Source organism: Trypanosoma rangeli (genome assembly GCF_003719475.1).
Source record: "Trypanosoma rangeli strain AM80 chromosome Unknown Tra_15.4_contig_00010, whole genome shotgun sequence".
In the NCBI taxonomy this organism is placed as follows: domain Eukaryota; phylum Euglenozoa; class Kinetoplastea; order Trypanosomatida; family Trypanosomatidae; genus Trypanosoma; species Trypanosoma rangeli.
The window spans coordinates 34743-47581 of record NW_021705754.1 but is presented as its reverse complement, the minus strand read 5'-3'; the positions used below and the strand labels follow the sequence as shown (position 1 = coordinate 47581).

General features: G+C 49.5%; 5 protein-coding genes across 5 annotated transcripts, besides 6 other annotated features; all 5 read left to right on the top strand.

Moving 5' to 3' along the window:
* Positions 1–33: 33 nt before the first annotated feature.
* Positions 34–80: a sequence feature (A-rich).
* Positions 81–214: 134 nt separating this feature from the next.
* Positions 215–1528, top strand: TraAM80_00573 (putative cysteine desulfurase; the record flags this gene model as incomplete). Its single annotated transcript, XM_029377646.1, has 1 exon — positions 215–1528. The coding sequence occupies one exon, from the start codon at positions 215–217 to the stop codon at positions 1526–1528; it is 1314 nt and encodes a 437-aa protein (XP_029242513.1).
* Positions 1529–1734: 206 nt separating this feature from the next.
* Positions 1735–1755: a microsatellite.
* Positions 1756–1845: 90 nt separating this feature from the next.
* Positions 1846–3138, top strand: TraAM80_00572 (uncharacterized protein; the record flags this gene model as incomplete). Its single annotated transcript, XM_029377645.1, has 1 exon — positions 1846–3138. The coding sequence occupies one exon, from the start codon at positions 1846–1848 to the stop codon at positions 3136–3138; it is 1293 nt and encodes a 430-aa protein (XP_029242512.1).
* Positions 3139–3510: 372 nt separating this feature from the next.
* On the top strand, positions 3511–5124 carry TraAM80_00571 (putative transporter; the record flags this gene model as incomplete). The annotated part of the gene is made up of 1 exon (XM_029377644.1): positions 3511–5124. One exon carries the CDS (start codon positions 3511–3513, stop codon positions 5122–5124), a length of 1614 nt encoding a protein of 537 aa, XP_029242511.1.
* Positions 5125–5324: 200 nt separating this feature from the next.
* Positions 5325–5360: a microsatellite.
* A 734-nt stretch (positions 5361–6094) lies between these two features.
* Positions 6095–6119: a microsatellite.
* Positions 6120–6447: 328 nt separating this feature from the next.
* Positions 6448–6472: a microsatellite.
* A 225-nt stretch (positions 6473–6697) lies between these two features.
* Positions 6698–7915, top strand: TraAM80_00570 (uncharacterized protein; the record flags this gene model as incomplete). The annotated part of the gene is made up of 1 exon (XM_029377643.1): positions 6698–7915. The coding sequence occupies one exon, from the start codon at positions 6698–6700 to the stop codon at positions 7913–7915; it is 1218 nt and encodes a 405-aa protein (XP_029242510.1).
* A 232-nt stretch (positions 7916–8147) lies between these two features.
* Positions 8148–8209: a sequence feature (GA-rich).
* Positions 8210–8352: 143 nt separating this feature from the next.
* Positions 8353–12147, top strand: TraAM80_00569 (uncharacterized protein; the record flags this gene model as incomplete). Its single annotated transcript, XM_029377642.1, has 1 exon — positions 8353–12147. The coding sequence occupies one exon, from the start codon at positions 8353–8355 to the stop codon at positions 12145–12147; it is 3795 nt and encodes a 1264-aa protein (XP_029242509.1).
* Between the last annotated feature and the right edge of the window lie 692 nt (positions 12148–12839).

The following is a 12839-nucleotide window of genomic DNA, read 5'->3' as shown; positions in this document are numbered from 1 at the left end:
ATTTTGTAGTTTCTAATTGTTGGTCGTTGTCTCTTTTTTTTTTTTTTTTTCTACTATTTAGTTTTATTATTATTATTATTCCATTACTTTTGCTTAATTGCACTTTGGTTTTGTTTTTGGTTTGGGAAAAAGAGAGAATTCTCCCCGGTAGACTCACTACAGACGTGGAGTTCACACGGGCATCCTAACAACAGGTGACTTCTTTGCTGAAGTTATGTGCAACTGTGAAGGTCCTCCACTCCGGCCGGGGAAGCCGCGACCACTGCCATCAACCGATCCACTGCCCATATATCTTGACTACAATGCCACTACCCCATTGTGTGATGAGGCTTGGGAGGCTATGCTGCGCCTGCGCAGTGTGTGGGGTAACCCCAGTTCCTCACACCCGTACGGTATGGCGGCAAAATTTGCCCTGGAGGAGGCACGGAAAAAGGTTTCTGATGCCATACACGCTAAAATGCCTGAGAATATCCTTTTTACCTCAGGTGGGACAGAGGCAAACAATCTTGCCATTATTGGTGGGGCATCAAAAGTTTACGAGCGGGACCCGGCACGTTGTTGTGTCATTGCCACTGCTGTGGAGCACCCTGCCGTGGAGGAGGTGCTAAGTATTTTGCAACATCCAAATCTGCCTAAAATGGAGGAAGGTGGTTTTGTCGCATATCGTTTTCCTGTGGAGGAGAAAACTGGGTGTGTTGATCCTCATACATGGCGCCAACTACTACTTCAGCTTCCAGGGGGACCCAGAAGTGTGGCGTTGGTTTCCGTTATGCATGCAAACAACGAGGTTGGATCAGTCAATCCAATCGGTGAGCTTGTGCAGATGGTAAAAGAGTTGTGTGGGGAAGAAGCCCTCTTTCACTCAGATGCCGCTCAGTCTATTGGAAAGGTTCCAGTAGATGTAAATTTGTTGCAGGTGGATTTGTTGTCCATCTGTTCTCACAAGTTCTACGGTCCCAAGGGGGTGGGTGCGCTGTATGTGAAGGAGGGAGTTCAATTGCAGAGGATTCTATTTGGTGCTGGCCATGAACGCGGCCTTCGGCCGGGCACAGAAAATGTGATGCAGGTCACAGGGATGGCAGAGGCACTTCATCTTGCATGTAGTAATTTGTCAGAAAATGCATCTAAACTGCGAGAGACGCGCGATGAACTACTTCATGTCATTGAAGAGGAGTTAGCAAAGGTTGGAATGGAATATGTGGTGAATGGCGATATCAGGTGCGCCCTCCCAAACACACTTAATATTGCGCTGTACAAGGATGATTATGCAGGGCGCCGGACGTACATATCGGCACAAAGGCTTATTCATTCGGTCGGCGACAAAGTCTGTATGTCTGCTGGATCCGCATGTCATTCCTCAGCCGAAGAAGTTGAGGTTTCTGCCCCGCTGAAGGGTGTTGGTGTAGATCTTCCGCGGGCTGTTGGTACGCTTCGCCTTTCGACAGGACGAGGGACAAGCATGGAGGAGGTGCGACGGGCAGCCCGCATTATTGTGCGGCAGGCTGCACAACAATTTGCCGATATCTAAAAATGAACCTTTTTTTTTTTGGAGTTGCGCTGCGGAACCCAGTCTGACTGCATTCGGCCATTTGTGTAAGAAGGGGAACGGGATGGAACAGCGAAAGAAGGAAAGAAAAAAGATATTATATCTCATTTGGTGATAACTTGGCCCTTTTGCTGCGTACTGCGTGCAGTGTGTGTTTGTATTCATTCCTTCCTCTTTTTTTTTTGGGTTGTGTGTGTGTGTGTGTGTGTTATCCGTCTTTGTTCAGCGTGTGTACATTTTTTTTCTTTTTTGGCTGCGTCCCCCCATGCATTTTTCTGATAGTCGTTTCATGTGAAGACATGAGTGACGGGGGAACCCTGTCCGACGGTAGTGGGGTTGTGTGGGGTGTCGCGCAACACCTCACGGCACGGAGTGGATTTCCCTTTCTGCTGCACCTGGAGGACGCTCAGGTGTGTGTCGACTACCCCGCAACGCATCACCGCTGCTGTTGGACACGTGCTATGTTGCATCCATTGTGGGAGAACTTTAAAGCCAGCTTCGCGGGAGGAGGTCAGACACAACAAGACACCAGTCTTTTCCAACAGGAACCACGAAAGGGCTCTTCTGCCGCCTCTTTACTTGGAGCCTGTAACACCCTCACGGAGCTGTCGCAGTCTATTCACTTGCTATTTAAGCGGCAGCAGCAGCGACCGCCACGTGGAAGTGCAAGCAGGTTACGTTACATTCATCTTTCACCTCCTGTTGTGCGTCTCGGGAAGGGAATTACCGGAACCTTATCGTTTACATTTTCTCTTCGCCGTTGCGAAGATGCGGGTGAGACCACGTCAGCATTATTTCCGTCCTTCCTCGCGGTTGAGGTGTGTGATTCGATTGCTGCTTTTGTAACGATCACCGTGGTGGAGGCCCGACGACGTTCATCTCACTGCAATATGACACTCTTGTTGCTAGAGAGCATAGACAAGGTGGGGAATGTGGCCACGTACAGTGCTTTTGATGCGGAGTTACGCCTTGAGTCCTTGCCGCCATCTTCCTCGTTGTCGTTGCCGTGTGATTTGTCCTTGTCATTTAGTGTCTACGCCGCTTTTTACAGTTCCACGGAGACACAACTTCGCCTTGACGAGCCCTTCATGCACCTCTGGGATTGGAAGCCTAGTATGACGCAAGAGGAGCGTTTTGCCGTTGTGAACCCCAAAATGGACCCTGAAGTTGCCTTCTCCTTGGAGCGACGGCATCGTGCAAACATGGAGCGTCGCATCCGTGCCGCAGTAGCTCGGATGGATGGTGTTGGAGATGCGGCGTGTTTGAATGGCTCGTCGTCATCGTTTTTGGGAGCCAAACTTTGTCACATTGCGACTGTGGAAACGTCTCGCGGTATTGTGATGGAGCCATGCACACAGCCGGGGAACAGTACGCTTGCAGCGGTGATGCCGAGATACATTGTTTGGCCTCTTCAGCTTCTGGTTGCTGACGCTGGAGGTAAAGCGTGGCGATCTCCTCCCATCGCAGGCTCTTCATCCTTGGAAAGGCTTGCGTGTGAAATGGGTTACCTGGAGGGGCGGAGGAGTGGCGTGGATGGTAATGCTTCGAATCTTGGAGCCGAAAAAGACGGCGGAGTCATTCATCATTTTTGAGTCTTCTTTTTACTTTATTTTTGGTTGTATTTTGCCTATATATATATATATGTGTGTAGGTGTGTTCCTCATAGACTTGTTTGGTTGTTTGCGTCGCGTTTGTCCCCGTTGTTGTTTCCTGCGGCTGCCTCTCTCTTGTCGTGGCCTCACAAAGTGATGGAGTGGCTTCTCCTCCGTTGTCCTTCTTTTGGTTTTGCGTTGCCACACACGCAGTCAAAGCTGCCCCTTCCGCTTCCGTTTGTGTGCGTCACCACTGTCAACCTGATAACACGTGGTGGGTAGTGGGGGTGGGAAGTGTTTATCGCAGGAGGGAAGGAGTAAGCAAAAGAGGAGGCTATAACAATTAAAAAAGAAACACCAAGAAAAACGATAATGGTATGGAAAGCGCATTCATTCCACCTCAAGGTAGCGGCATTGTCAATGGTGCTAGTGAGTGAGTCTATCTCTTCGACGTCCGTTCTGCCTTTTGTAGGGCTTTTCGTTGCGAAGCTGGAGAACGTCTCCCCCGAAGAGGCCGGTTTTCTTTCCGGTATTCTTGTGTCGGTGTTTCAGCTGGGACAGATCCTCACAGGGAAGATGTGGGGGACGATGAGTGACAGGTTTGGGCGTAAGCCCATCATTCAATTGGGTCTCTTTTTCAGTACAGTTATGGCGGTCTTTTTTGGGGTGAGTCCAAACATTGAGTTCTGCATCTTGATGCGTTTCCTGCACGGGTGCGTTAACGGCAACGTGTTTGTTGCCAAAACGGTCATTGCCGATATAACGGATAGGACGACGGAAAGCATGGGGTTTGCCACCATCAGTCTCTTCTGGGGAATAGGCTCTATGGTGGGACCTACATTGGGAGGGCTGTTGTACGACCCTGTGAAGAATCCAATGTTGAAGCACTTTTTCTCTTCCGACGATCGCATAGCGGAGTTTTTTATGGTTCATCCTGCATCACTTCCCATGTTGATGATTGCCACTTTCTCCACCTTGGCGTTACTTTTCACCTGCGTATTTCTCCCTGAAACAAGCAAAAATACGGTGGATCCATTGTTGTCACTCTGTTGTGGCCGTCACACCACCGCTGTACAGCCTGTGGAGATCGCGGAAGACGGAAAGTTGCAGGAAAAAGAGGATATCATGGCATTTACCTTTGCTGAAGAGACGGATGGTGTACTTCATGAAGGAGATGTGCAGTCTTGGAAAGTAAGTCGTGGCGGGGCAATTTTTGTAGAAGAGGAGGCATTGCAACAGTCCATTTCTGTGGAGACTGTCTCCATGGGGCAAGGGATGCGCAGTCGGAAGTTGGAGAGCTCATTGGAAGGTCAGGGTAATAGAGAAAATAAGTTGAAGTCTAATTTTGGCTACGGCGAGGCCATGCAATCTCCAAGCATGCAAAAGGTGTTGATAATGTACATGTGTATCGCCTCGAGTGAGTGTGCCTTGTTAGAAGTTGTCCCACTTTGGTCGATTGCTTCAGTTGAAAAAGGTGGCCTTGGTCTTCAGTCGTCCGATGTGGGTTGGTTACTGTGTATAGCTTCTATAGTTTGCGTCATTGCAAATCTTTGTTTTGATTTTTTATCGCAGTGTGTGCGAAACAATCGGCTTATTTGGGATGCTAGCATCATAATATGGGTTTTGGCCTCTGTAGCTCTGCCTTGTACAGTCTTTTTCCCTCGTCAGTGGATATACACGAGCGTTGCAGTTTTAAACGCCATTCGAGAGGTTGCGCTGTCATGGAATTTTGCCTTAATTTACCTCTTGGTTGCTCGATCAGCACCGAAGGAGCATGTGGGGTCACTGAATGGAGTAGCCCAATCTGTCGGCTCATTATCGCGTATGTTAACAATGCTGGCAGTTCCCCCGTTATTTGCATTTTCCATTAATAACGCGTACCCCTTTCCTTTCAATCATCACTGTGTGTTTTGGCTGACCACGTTGCCCCTTCTGCTGAGTTACATCCTATCCACGTATCTTTCACAATCCGTATTGGGTGGTTAGTTGCATGAGATGGACGGGGGGGGCGTTGTGATCGGGCTGTGGGGCAGGTAATAAATTTTTGTTTTTGCCAGGATGGCAAAGTAGGTCGCGCCTCTCTGCTGAGTTTCTGGGGCGTTGAAGAAGAGAGGGGAGGGGGAGGAAAGCGTACTGCGATGTCCGTTCGTAAGTGGTACGGAGGCGTAAGCTTTGAAGCCAGCGTATTTCTTTCCTTTTTTTTTTTTTTTTTTTTTTTTTTTAGGGGGTCAACCCTCACCGTGGGGATATATTTGTGAGTTTTTTTACAACAAGTTTTTCCTGACTGATTTATCTCGTATTATTATTTGGTCGCTGGTGCGCTAACCTCCGAAGAGCGTCTTGGCCTTCTTATTGTATGAATCAATACGTCACCCAGAGGCATTTATGACACACGGACGGAAACACATACATATATTTTGCGGATTGGACATCTGTGTATGTCCTTCTGATTGAGCTTTTTTTTTTTCGTGACTGTATTTGGCGCCGTGCTCGTTTGATTGGTGCTTTTAACTCCGTTTTCACTTCCACTCTGTTTTTCGTAGCTTGCGAATGGGGTGTGCGACAAGATGGAGCTAATTCGATGGCTTATTTGTTGAAAAGTGATTCGGGTGTTGTTGTGTTTTTCTTTCTTATGCAGCCCCACACACAAAGCCTCCTACCACCATTGTTTACGATCCGTGTGGAAGGGTGTCTGATGGGTGCAGGCTTCCACTGGGGCCCGTCACTTCGCCAGTCTCCAATGCACCTGATCATTGTAGCAAAGTCCTTTACGAATTATCTTGTCTTTACATGGTGTGTTTCCCTCTCTTTGTATTTGGGGAGCCTTTGTTTACGGGGTAGATGTTGGGCGTTGTGGGCCAAACGGAAACATCGCTTTGTCGCCTTATTTTCGTTGTAGGAATAGAATGTGCAGGGGCCCCTACCCAGCGATATATTATTGCTCTCTCTCTCTCTCTGTGTGTGTGTGTGTGTGTGTGTGTTTCACATTCTATGCACAGGGATGTAGTAAAGAATACGTGTGCTGAGGTGAAGCGCACTTAGGCTGTAAAAAGGAAGGCGGGTAAGTGGTGATAGAATGAGAAGGCAAAACAATACTGGAAATTGAAATTAAAATTAAACATTTCTGTATATAGAAAAAGCACGGGAATCATGTGTTGTTGTCTCCTTTTCCGTGATTTTTTTGTTGGTTTGTTGGCGAGGCGGCCTCTTCTATTTCCTTGTCGTGTTTTGATTTTCTGGAGCTGCTGCTTTGTAGTGGTTGCATGCGTCACTGCCCTCTATCGGCTCTTTACGCGCACACACTTTTCCTCTTTCTTTCTTTCTCTCTCTCTTTAGACATAGTGAAAGTTGCAGGTCTGTTTTTTTTTTTATCCTGCTGCCTGCATTTGTGCGTTGGAAGCGGGGAGGTCGTCTCTTTTTTGTTTTTGTTTTTCTGGGAAAAGTAATTGATACATAAAGAAAGGGAGAGCCGAAAGCAGGGTATTCTTCATTGGAGAAGCATAGAAAAAAAAATCGAAACAACGAGGAAAAGAAGAACGAAATTAAAAAAGGCGAGGAAATGGGACAGCACGGATCTTGTGTCAGTATCCTTTTTTCAGGAACGCTCGTTGCCTCATCAATTGCTCTTCACACACTTTTGACGCGGATTCTTCCAGTAGATGTGGTTTTTTACGCTCCTGCCATTACATGGGGCTTTACCTGTCTATGTCTGCAGAAAGCAATAAGCCACGCTTACACGCTGATGCTTATGGCACACTTCATTTTGGCCTCTGCTTGCTACTGGAAACTCGGCACGTCAAATGCCGTTTTAAATCGTGTTCTTCTTTACCCACTTGTGGGGTCAGTGATGGCCTTGGTCTCTGCTCGCTACTTACCCGCTGTACCAAGCCATGGGATGGCTGCAGTAGCACTACTACAAGGATGGTCTATTGTTGGATGGTTTTTGATGGCTGTAGTATTTCCTGCAAGTATTATTAGCAGCATTGAGCCGCAGGAAGTGCGTGGAAAGCGTCTGGAAAATTTTATGCGTCAACCTGATGGAAGGCGTGTGGAGTCGCTCACTGTCCCGTCAAGTAATGGCGTTAACTTGGATGTTGTAGTGGTACAAACAGAAGAGGAGACAGATCGCTGGATAATTTACTTTGGTGGAAATGCAGAGATGATTGAGGACACAGTGGAGGAAATGTCTGGTCTGACAGAAATAGTTCGGGGCAACTGGGTTTTCTACAATCCACGAGGGGTTGGGCGCAGTAGTGGGTATGCTGCAGAGGTGCGGGACCTTGTAGATGATGCGGTGCATGTTGTCCGCCATGTCTCTAGCCGGTATTCGATACCTCCAAAGAAGCTCTTGCTTTGGGGACATAGTATTGGTGGAGGCATCGCGGCAGCTGTGGTGCGGCGGGAATGTATGGAGTCTCCCCTTCTGTTGGATCGAACGTTTTCAAGTCTTTCAGACGCAGCTGTGGCGTTTTCACCCTTGTATGCGACTTTGACAAGACTACTGATTCGATATACGACTGGGGATCTTGACGTGGTTGCTGATTGCAAGATGGCAGCAAGGAACAAGAAGCTGGTGATCTATCACCGGATGGACGAGGTCATCGCGTATGACGTCGCCTCGTTGGGTCGAAAAGATGTTCTTCGTGAGTTGCGTGTGAAGGAAGGAATGGTGGTGGAACTGCATGGAGCACGTGTACAGTCACCTCATAACAGCCTTTTGTCTGCATTTGAGGAAAGAATGACTCTGTGTCGCTGCGTTTCTGAGCTTTTTCGATGACTGCAACGCGATGTTTCCTCCTTTAGCTGCTCTTGCGCAATTCTCTACTCGACTCTCTACTGTTTGCGAGCTCGCAGTGTGTGTGTGTGGAGGGGGGAGGCGCGAGTTCATGGATGTGATATATATTGCGCTTCTAGGCGTAACAAACTTGAACCGCTTCTATTTGGTTTCCATCTTGCTGATCCTCCACCCCACCTCCCACTGCGGCTTCGGCTGGCGGTAGAAATTTGCGTTATTCTTTTTTTTCTCTCTCTTTATTTTTTTGCTTGATTGTTGTTGTGTTTTTGGTTATTTGTGGGGGTCCTTCAAATACCTCTGATAAACAGATACACCTGCGCCTCTGCCAGTAACTCGCTGTGGGTGTGTCTGTCAAACTTCGGCACCTTCACGGCTCTACGAATAGTTGCGGGTAGAGTAGGAGAGAAAGAGAGAGGGACATGACGCTGGCTGGTCAACCTCAGGAGTCGCCGCAACAGTCTGCTGAGACGGCAAACAATAATGCTGTGGACGTCAATACCGCCCTGCCGGACCTAGAGGGGCCTTTTAAGGAGGTGCTGACGCGCTCGCTTGAAGAGGTTCTTCAGAAGCGACCGGCAGATCCCATTTCTTTCCTCGCCGATCACCTTTTAGAAAAGAGCGACGGTCATGAACTGGAACAGCATGAATGCCTGGTGGCCAACAACATCCACTGCATACTGAGAAAGGCTTGCACGCGCAAAAACGGGGCCGGTGTCTACCAAGTCCCCGGCCTGCCGTTGCTGCAACTCAATACACCCACTGCCTTCGAGCTGGATGCGGCACTTCGACACCTCGACACACTCACACCTCCGAATGCGGAGGTTGTTGTCTTTATTGAGTTGCCTAGCCCACCAACGGACCTGTTCTTTCTGAAGGGTGTGCCGTACCTCACGAATATCACAGAGCAACTTCTTCAGCGCCGACGTGGGGCAACTGATGCCGGGTTGCTTAGTGATGATGAGGAGAAAGAAGAAGAGTGTGTGGGATCTGCTAAAAAGGTTAAGTCTCTCCTGTGTGATGCTCTTAACGTGGGGATTACAACCCTGCAGGAGGAGGTGGCTGCAGTGGCCACGCCTGCGTCGCGGTTCCGCGTGGTCGAGTTGCCGGTAGTGCAGAGTAACTTTTTGGATGTGTTTGAAATCATTGATGGGGCACTTGGTATGCGGAAACACTACTGGGATGTTCGGAGGACCGCACATGCGGAGGTTCCCTCTGCGGTGTTTGCATCTTTTAACCCGAGGATGTCTAACATGACGTTTTCAAGAATTATTGCAGCCATATTGCCACTTCATGAACAACTGCAGCGACGCAGAATTGCGTCCACATTGGACATTAATAAAACGCGTATTCGCCAGCTAAACTTTAGCTACGTCACGCAGTACTGGAGAGAGGTGCAGCAGCGGCGGCGCAAACGAGATCAAGAACGAGCCCAGTTAAACGCCTCGCTCACGCGCAGTGAAACTCCCAAGCAGCAACGTTCGCCCAGGATGATGAATTCATCAGTCAAGAAGTTGAAGAAGGCTCCCAATGATGTTTTAACCGCACGCGTTAGGAGGCGGGAAAATGAGGACGCTATTTTCCTGTGTGTATCGCAACAGCTGCGGTCTCAGGCGGCAATACGCATTCAGGCTCTTTACCGAGGTTACCGCCTTAGAAAGAACGTGCCCACATTACTTCCACCGTGTGAGCCAGTTACTGACACGGCATGCTGGGTGGAGGATATACCCGCCTCGGTGCCAGCACTTCTGCGGCGAACCGTGGAGCATCTGAGTAGAACGCATGGGGAGCTGTTTGGAAATTATTGTGTGTCGTGCCCACCGTCACCGCGGTGTGTCACTGTTCTGAAGCCGTCTCGTAAGGTGCTCAAGAAGGAAGTGGACAACGACGTTGACAGTGAGACGGAATCATGGGAGGAGGAATCGGTGATTTTGCCGTTAAAGCGACAAACACGACCCCCTCCACACTTCAATGTTCTTCGACGCCTCATGGAATGCGAGTTTTTGAGCAGATGCAACACCATTGACTATGCTCTTTCCATTCAGCTGGACTGCAGTGGTCTTTCCGTGCTTCAGCGGCACGCCTACGACTGTTACAAGTCATCGGTGCTAAATCTGATGCACATTGCCTTTTTGGAACTCTATCACCGTGATATGTTACCTGCGACTGTACTGGGGTTTTCTGAGTACATGCAACGCCTCCACAGGCCTGTGTTTGGTTGGTTATCGGCACCACACCTCTTCTCCCGCATGACGCTTCACCGCTCCGAGGACAATGCACTTGTGCCTACTGTTTTCTGTGAGAGGGAAGTGATGGAAACAGAACGTGTCTTGCTCATCAGGGCGTATGGAGTAGGTGCCCTATTTTCTCCTTCATGCTCACTTCGATTAGAGCAACAGGAGTCATCCACTCGAGAAGAGCAATGTTTAGATGATCTGTCGCCGCAATTGCTTCCCACGACTACTGCGGCGGGTTCACGTGATGTGTGGGTTTGTAAGGAGGTGCACGCGGCGCCAGCATTCCTCTCAGAGCTCTTCTGGGAAGCGGCTCTGCAGAACGCATCTCACAGCCTTCGCGAAAGCAAAGTGGCATGGTGGAGCCTTCAACCTGATCCTGCTGTTTACATCAACGGGGAACCGTTGGTGAGTGTTCCACGGCACGAGCTGCAGGAAGTGCCGGGTCGACCTCGCTTTGATGAACATGTTGTACGCATCGAGGAGACGAAGCAGGGTTTGAAGGCGGTAATGCAAGTGTCACCCAGCAGAGCGGTGAGGGGAACTCCCCGTGCGGATCCTTGGCACAGCAGCTACGGTAGTGTGGGTGATGGCTCTTCTACAACCACCTTGGAAGGAAAGGGAGTCGACGAACCCGCAGCCAGCATGCGTCCACCTACCGTGGATGAAGCGTCGTACATCTCCACCTTTGGTGGCTCACTGCTGTGGGAGGACGTTCATCTGGCGCAGCTGCTGAACCAGGACATAAGTCTTTATCCCGCGGAATGTCTGCAGGCGTACTCAACTGTGAATGTGTCAGAAGGACAGTATGGAGTCCCCATTGTCCACGCCAGTCAACAACCGTTGGTGGTGGTCCCTATAAGTGAGTGGCGATGGAGGGCCAGCGGCTCACTGCACGACAGTTCATACCTCGCTGGTACGTCGGGTTCAGGGGATCGGTCGTTTCGACAATCTCGCTTACAGCTGCGTGAATCGTGGTGCAAAGTTATGGATGCCTCCAAGAAGTGTTTACCCTTAGTTGACAGATATCAAATGTCGTGGGAAGCCTCTAACATTGCTCTCTCCCAAAGAAACTCCTTTATGTCACCGGGAAGTACTCTTAGACATGACCGAGAACCTCACACAAACTCTATTTTAGTCAGTGAGGCAGAGACAGTTGATGCTGTGGCACGCAGAGTAGCCGAGCACGTGCTGAACGAGGGGAATTTTGTGCATGAACGTCCCTGGATTACGCCCGTGTGTGGCCGGGCGTGGGTAACGGTCTTTGAACAGTTTGTGTTCAAATGTCTTTCCCAGTTGCGTGAAGGGTACACCATTGTCCTTGCGGTCGGTGATCCGTCGCAGTTGATGCTATTTAACGCGCTCTGTTTGCTGAAGCACTCCATGCAGTCACAGAAAGTAGCGCCCGAAGAGCCCGTGGACACCGCCTGCTTTGGATTGTTTCCTAAGAAACGCCCATTTTTGGAAGCTACTTCTCTCTTGTCGGATGAAACGATCTCGCGCCTCTCCTTCATGCATGGCTTCTACAAGTGCGTGGGCGAACTTGTGAAGCACAGTGATGTCTCAGTGGCGGAAATAGAGTACGTGGTGCTGAAGGTTATGCAGGAAAACTCTCCTGGTGGGCTGGCGTTCGTGAATGAAATTTCCACGCTCATGAAAAGCGCTGAGCAGGAAACCAATTCCCGCATCTTGGTGGACACTATTCTTGCCATTGTGCAACGCGTGGAACTTTACTGCTGGTTGCTTCTTTTCCAGGCCTTTCTGACCTCTCCTGCTGCGGCCAGTGTCTTTGACGAGCATGACACGGTGGTGTTTCCTTCCTTTACTGCATTCGTAGATGACACCGCCCTGATTGCATGGATGGAGCGCATTGATCCATGGATAAGCACCCCCGGGAAGTCTCCTGATCCGTTTCATCTACGATACAGCAATGGGCTGCGACGCTGGGATGATCGCAACTACATATTTTCTGGTGCTCTCTAAACTGATTCGGTTGCGTTGTATAGACTGCGATGTACATAAAGAACACTCGATGATGTATGCAACCTAATTTTCTTCATTGCTCAGGCTGCTTTTTTTCTATTGGCGTAGGTGCGTCGTGTGTGCGTGTGGAATGAGAAAGGAGGGAGGGCGGGCCGCGTACGCAGTCTCTCTCTCCCCCACACTTGGACACACACACACAAAGATGGAGAGATGGAAGCACGGCTTACGCACGCTGGTGCCCCGTTCAACAGGGACCATAAATTATTATTATTATTGTTTAAAATATGTGTTTCCATTTTTTGGTTTATACTTCTTTCTTACGCACCAGCCTAGGTGGTTTTCCTCAAATGTGGTGGACACTGCGCCTCTTGCAGCAGGGAACTGGCGCGGCCTCACTGTCGTCTCTCACCGAGTCATGTGTCACACGGCAGTTAACCACAAAAAACATACGAAGACCAAAGAAGGTGCAGCGGCAAATGTGGATGGACCGGATGAAGAAGCGTCGACGAGAACGCGCAATGATGATTGCCGCACAGGAGGAAGCTCAAAAGGACCTCAATGAGCAGCCCCACTTTGAACGGCCGCGACCTTATTATGGCGCAACTTGCCAATGAAATATTTAGCCGAGGACACAAGCATGTCTGCTGTGCGACAAACATTTCGTTTGTGCCGGATGGCAATCCTGCCATGCC